Below are 6,582 nucleotides of genomic sequence, written 5' to 3'. Positions count from 1 at the left end.
CTGGAACTAAAACAGAAACACTGAAGAACCAGAGATTCCTCACTCTGTTTCTGGCAGGCACAAAATCACCTTCTACAGATGAATCATTCCTGTGATTCTCTTCTAATCAGGCAGGAGCTAGGATCAGAAGCAGCCTATCAGGTAAAGAGGTTGCTCTGTTTAACTTCAAAAGTTGGCTCTGGAGCTTACTCTGTGACTGCTCAGTCCTCTAACCTCTCCCAGCTCATTCCTCCTGTGTATAATTGGAATAATAAGTAGTGTCCCCTTTGCCTGTTTCATAGAGTTGCTACTAGTCTCACAATTACACCCTTTTGTCACAGAGAAATCTAAAGGCATGATCTTTAGTTCTCACAACAACCCCCTAAGGTATGGAGAAGAATCCCCTTTTTTGTAGGTGAAGAAATTGAGACTTAGAGGAGTGACTTATACAAAATCTTAAAGTTAGCAAGCGGCAGAGCTACAACTCCAACCCAGCTCTGCCTCCAAAACCCTCACGCAGAATGACAGTGTAAGCTATTTTCACGTGACCTTATTTGCTGACGATCTGATGTATTAAAATATGGACTCATACTAACTAATGACTAATTTCTAATGACTTTACTGATCCTGTCGACTTTTATTTAACAGGAATATGAAAGATCCCACGTAAACCTTCGGAGTTCTAGCGCATAAAACTACCTTTATCCACTAGAGCGTGTGAACTATTATCGTCAAGGTGACGATTGCCCACAGTGAACATGTCTGAACTAGGTACAAATTTTCCCCCCAGTGGTGCCCCCAATGTAAGCCCCAACACCAAATCAGTCGGGTACACCCACTGACGTTGGAAAGTGTCGTTTTCAAGGAAAGACCCCAGCTTGCTCGCTGGTTCTGTTCGGTGGAGCCTGAGCCCCATCTCGGCGCGGTAACCCTAGGGCCCTACCGGAGCCAACCCCGGGGGCGGGACTGGCACCATAAAGCCCTTTATTGAGGTTTCCGCGTGACGCAGGGTCGCCCTGCCTCGGCCCTGGTCGCCATCCGCAGCTAGAGCCGGCGATCGGGAAAGGAGTCGTGTGCCCGCGGCGCGGGCCCGCTGCGTGTGCGCGGCCATGTGCACCTAGCCCGCGCGCGCTCGGCCTCGGGGGAGCGCGGCCGCGGAGACCCACGAGCCCGGGTAACGAGGCCGCCGGGGCCGGCTCGCGGGGACCAGACCCCGAGGTGCCGCGGACCCGCCCCGCGCCCCCCGGCCTTGGCGCGCCCGCTGAGCTTTTGAGGCGAGGCGGAGGAAGGGTGGAGCTCAGGCGTGGGAAGATGCGAGGTCCAGCCCGTCTCTAGCCTCCTCGTTCCTGCCCCGCGGCTGCAGGGGCCTCCACCTCTCCCGGGAACTGCAAGTCCAGGGAAGGGAAGGAGACTTGCCAGAATCCGTGTGCAAGGGCGGGACCCAGCAATGATGCTCAGAGTTGGCCACATTTTAAATTCAGACTTTTGTTCGGTTGCGGTGCTGGGGATTGACAGAGCCTCGAGCATGCGGAGCAATGGCTGTACAACTGAGCTACCTCCCAGCCCCTTTTATGTTTTAATCTTGAGACAGGGTCTCTGAATTGTCCAGGGTGGCCTGGAATTTCCAGCGTTGGCCTCCCGAGTAGCTCGTTTTCAATTATAGACTTTCATCACCTGATTTAAATTCACCTGGTTTTTGATTGAGGGAAAATTTGGGAAGGGTTGATTAGTTTGAAGGTCTCGGGCTGATGGCAAGAAGTTTCTGTGCCAGGAGAGCCATTTATGGTTTAGTACTGCTATAAGCACACACATTGTGTGATGCAGGGATTGTATTGTTTTGATATGCAATGACAAAATGCCATAACAAACACTGATGCAGTTAAAGAAACCCCCATTCAGGAGGGCAAATCTTTTTTTTAAAATTAATTAATTAATTAATTTTTTATTAGTTGTTCAAAACATTACATAGCTCTTGACATATCATATTTCATACATTTGATTCAAGTGGTATAAGGGAGGTGAAGGGAAAGAGGGGGAAAAAAAAAAGGGAGAGAAATGAAGTACAGGAGGGCAAATCTTGCCTGATATTTTCTCCTAAAGTGGAGGCAAGAGCCTGCCGTGGTGGTGCCTAACGCCTGTAATCCCAGCAGTTCCAGAGGCTGATACCAGCCTCTGCAATTTAGTGAGGCCCCAAGCAAGTTAGCTAGACCCTGTGTCAAAATAAGAAATAAAAAGGGCTGGGACAGCGGCTATGAGGATTGTGAGTTCAAAGCCAGCCTCAGCAATAGCGGGGTGCTAAGCAACTCAGTGAGACCCTTTCTCTAAATAAAATACACAATAGGGGTAAGGATGTGGCTCAGTAGTCGAGTGCCCCTGAATTCAATCCCTGGTACCTGTCCCCCCCACCTCCCCAATAAATAAATAAATAAAAGGGCTGAGCATGTTGCTCAATGGTTAAGATCCCCTGGTCCCCTGAGTTCAAGCTCCAATAATAATAATAATAATAAAGTAAGAGTTGATAAAATGAAATAATAGAATAAAAGTTTTACAGTTCAGGTTTAGGTTCAATGAACTTTTTTTTAAAAGGCCCTTCTGAATTTAGAAATACTTTCTCTGAATCTTTATTAGTTTTCTATAAAAATATTCAAGTGAGAGCTGAGGAGTAGCATAGTGATAGAGCTCTTGCTTAGCATGCAGAAGACCCTGAGTTCCATCCCCAACACAGAGGAAAAAAATTCAAGTGAAAGCCATTAATTACGTATGTTGCAATCTTCAGGCAAGGTGAACAGAACACCTGTGACATTACATCAGGCACCTATGTAAGGAAATTGGACTGTGGACCATCATGGCTTATGGCTTACCAAGAAAGAACACAGTGAAGACCATTTTGCAGTGCAGTTGTTATAAAGTGTAAGTATTTTTATCACAGTAAGCAGCCATTGGGGTGGGGAGTGTTTGTTAAAAAAAAGATACTGGATACCCCTGTATTCCTCATGTGATACTGGACTATAGGAGGTATTATCCAGTGTATGGTGCTAATTTTGTTTTTTAAAAGCAACTGCTTTTATAAGAATATATAAAAGATCTTTCTTGCTCTTTACACCAAAGTAACACAAATGAGAAAATTTAGGTTTCAAGAAGTTTGATCAAATCATTGATCTTTGAGAGTGCAGTACCAGGCTAGTGATCTGAGGCTTCTTATTCCAAAACAACATTTAAATTACATTTTTAGAGAGATCAAATTTACTTAAAAACATCCTGGTGCCAGATGTTACCTTAGAGCACAAAGTGTTGGCATAAAGTGTCAGTTCAGTGCCTTTATGCTTTGCAGGAAGTGAAAGAACCTACTACTTTGCAAAACAAGACCTAGGAGCTGGGTATGGTGGAGCAAAAGACCTGGGAGCTGTAATTTCTGCACTGGGTAGGCTGAGGCAGGAGAATTGAAAGTTCAACAGTGATCGGGATGATTAAAGAGACCCTTTCACAAAAACAAAACAAAACAAAACAAAATAAATAAGCAAACAAACAAAAAAAAAAAAGAAAAGAAAAGAAAAAGAAATGGGGTGTGGATGGGAATGTAACTTAGTATCTCAGTGGTAGATAACTTACCTAGTATGCATGAAGCCCTGGGTTTAATCCCTATCATTGCAGTACTGAAAAAAAAAAAAAAAAAGAGGACTTGGGTTCTGACTCCCTCTGAAAATCTTCTCTGGGCCTTGGCCTTGACTCCACATCTGTAAAATGGATATAAAAATGCCTATCTATGTGGTATGGATTGTGAATTAAGTAATGCATGTCAAGAACTTGCAGGTTGCCTGGAATATAGAGAACATATAATGAACACGTGCTGCTAACTAACAGTATTTTACTCTGGTGTTATAGTGCTGCCTATTCTATTAAATATTTTTTTGGATTTGTTTAGTTATCCCCTGTGCCACAGCTTATGACATATTTACTATTAGAGTCAAGTGAATTTTTCTTGTTAATATCCTAAGAAGTAAGTGGGATTTCCTAAAGGGTTATAAAACCAGAGCAGTAGGAAAATTAGAGAAAACTTACAATTACATTTTGCTGAGTTAGGTGGTATTATGGTTTTAAGATATGAGGTGTCCCCCAAAAGCTCACGTATAAAACAAAGCAAGGAAGTTTAGAGATGAATTAATTGGGTTTTGAGAGCCTTACACCCATTTGAATGGATTAACTGAGTGGTAACTACCTACTAGACAGGTAGGCTATGGCCAGAGGAGTTGGGTTTGGGGCTGACTTTGGGCTAGATATTTGGTCTCTGGTGAGCAGAGCAATCTCTCCGTTTCCTGGTCCCCTCTTCTGAGCTGTTCTTCTTCTCCACGCCTTTCTTTCCTGATGTTCTGCCTCATCTTAGGCCCAGCGCAATGGAGTGGCTGTTTATGGACTGAGACCTCTGAAACTGTGAGCCCCAAATAAACTTTTCCTCCCCTAAAATTATTCTTGTCAGGTATTTTGGTCAGAGAGGTTCCGAAACTCACTAAAACAGGTGTGTAACACTGTGGCTTCCACTACTCAGCTCCAAGCAAGTCTTTCTATTTCTCCATGCATGTGAGGTGGAACCCACTTAGACTGCAGTGAGAAGCATGTAACATTTTTTTTTAACTTCAGTATTAAGCTAGATAAAATAATTTATTTAGGGTTCATGCATTATTATTTTTTTGTACTGGGGATTGAACCTTGGGGTACTTTATCACTGAACTACATCCCCAGTCCCTTTTTATATTTTATTTTGAGACGGGTCCCACTAAAGTTGCTGAAGTGGCCTTGAACTTGAGATTCGTAAGCCTCAACATCTTGAGTTGCTGGGATTACAGATATGCACCACCATGCCCAGCTCATAGTGATTATTTTTAATGTTGGAGTTTGAAGTTTCATTCTTCCCCAGATTACACACCTAAAACCTTAGAGTATGCCATATTCCTTACTCAATACATGATGATGCTCTTCTTTACTTCCCTAATCTGACAATATTTTAATTAGCCATTGAAGACTTTGGAGCTCACAGTTCTTATCTACATTCACTTATATTGAGAGATTGGATTGACTCCAGGGATGGTGCACTGTAAACAAAATTCCTGAAATTGTAATTTCTGGTCCTTTTTCAACACAAGGCTTCTTTTCCAGGCTGGAAAATCCTCAATACCCACATGGAAATCCAAATGTGGCAAATAGAACTGGGGGGCTACCAAGATGTCTTCTGTACTCCATAAAGTATGTGTTCTTTAAGTGTTTCTTAAATGAATTACTTAATTTTTGCCCCAGACAGGAACCTTGGGATCTTGCAGTGCTTACAAGGACTTGGTACCAGAATTTAGCTGACCTTAGATTACCTTTCTTGGAAGAAATTACACTGGGTCGTCCTATACAACTAAAAAAATGCAAAACCAAGAAAGGTCTACTCCCTTCAGCAGAAGGTAAGTTTCTTAAGATTTGCTTTAGTAATTATAATTGTATCAGTTGCTTATTATCAGAGAAATGTTTAAATATGTGTATGCATACCCAGACCTCCTATTTTCCTTATGCCTCCACCATAGCTCCTTTTTTCCGTACTTCCCATCTTTGTATCCTTGCCATATTTCTTTTTTTAATTAATTAATTTATTCTAATTAGGTATATGTGATGGAAGAATGCATTTTTATTCATTGTACACAATTGCAGCACAACTTTTCATTTCTCTGGTTGTACACAATGTAGCATCACATCATATGTGCAGTCATACACGTACCTAGGGTAATGATGTCCACCTCATTCCATCATCTTTCCTGTCCCCCCGCCCCTTTGCCCAATCAAAGTTTCTCCATTTTTCTTATGCCCCCCGACTATTATGGATCAGTATCCACTTATCAGAGAGAACATTTATCCTTGCCATATTTCTAATTATTCAACAATGGGAAGCTATCAACATAACTTTATGATATTGTTTTGACTAAATTATGCCTGTTGAAAAATGCCAGTCAGATTGCCTCATGTATTTTCTTCTTTTAGCCCTCAAACTTGAAAGGGAGTATGAAATGAAGCGCCTAACTGCACTTAAATGCCAAGAAAATGTATCTAAAGAAGTTGGGTTTTCCCTCAAGGAAAAGACATTTGATTTGAGAAGACCTCTCCCACCCAAGTGGCAGTCATCTCATAATCGAGTCTTCACTCTATTTCCTGAACCCAAAGGGGATGAAGAGCTCTCACTGTGTAAAGATGCAAATGCATGAACGCCCACTGGTGGACAAGCCAGTGCACATCAGCGTGAGTTAGTGAACAGCTCTGGCCAATCATCTGGGTCCTTGCTACATTCTTTTTATATGGTATCACCAACAAGAGCACCGTAAGTACATGAAAATGCATCTGGGGCTAAATCATTTGGGCTATTTGTTTTGATTTTTATAAAATTGCACTAAGGAATGAGTAAACTCATTGTCAGTGGTATTATTTTGAAGAAACATTTTGAATTGGCATCTTTGAGATCCTAAGGAGGAGCCAAAAAGAAGGTGAGAGAAATTCTCTTAAAAAGCATAAACTGGAAATTTTTGTTTGGTTAAGAAAAATGGTAGACTTCATTTTCGTAACTCTTCAGTTATGAAA

The 6,582-nt window shown here is 42.1% G+C and overlaps 1 protein-coding gene across 1 annotated transcript; it reads left to right on the top strand.

Annotated features, from left to right (window-relative positions):
• The first annotated feature begins 2,824 nt into the window (after positions 1-2,824).
• Positions 2,825-6,212, top strand: C7H4orf36 (chromosome 7 C4orf36 homolog). The gene is made up of 3 exons (XM_027925144.1): positions 2,825-2,889; positions 5,269-5,420; positions 5,992-6,212. Exons 1-3 carry the CDS (start codon positions 2,825-2,827, stop codon positions 6,210-6,212), a joined length of 438 nt encoding a protein of 145 aa, XP_027780945.1.
• The last annotated feature ends 370 nt before the right edge of the window (positions 6,213-6,582 follow it).

The sequence above is a fragment of the Marmota flaviventris genome, chromosome 7 (assembly GCF_047511675.1).
Source record: "Marmota flaviventris isolate mMarFla1 chromosome 7, mMarFla1.hap1, whole genome shotgun sequence".
Taxonomy (NCBI): domain Eukaryota; kingdom Metazoa; phylum Chordata; class Mammalia; order Rodentia; family Sciuridae; genus Marmota; species Marmota flaviventris.
The sequence above is the reverse complement of the archived record's forward strand: the minus strand, read 5'-3'. Positions and strand labels throughout refer to the sequence as shown.

What these genes read in the sequence shown, in the direction of transcription:
- C7H4orf36 (XM_027925144.1), top strand. Translation starts at nt 2,825, where the DNA reads ATGGCTTATGGCTTACCAAGAAAGAACACAGTGAAGACCATTTTGCAG. An exon ending in CAGTGCAGTTGTTATAAAGT is followed by an intron (nt 2,890 to 5,268) that starts GTAAGTATTTTT and finishes TTTTTGCCCCAG; the next exon opens with ACAGGAACCTTGGGATCTTG. An exon ending in TCTACTCCCTTCAGCAGAAG is followed by an intron (nt 5,421 to 5,991) that starts GTAAGTTTCTTA and finishes TTCTTCTTTTAG; the next exon opens with CCCTCAAACTTGAAAGGGAG.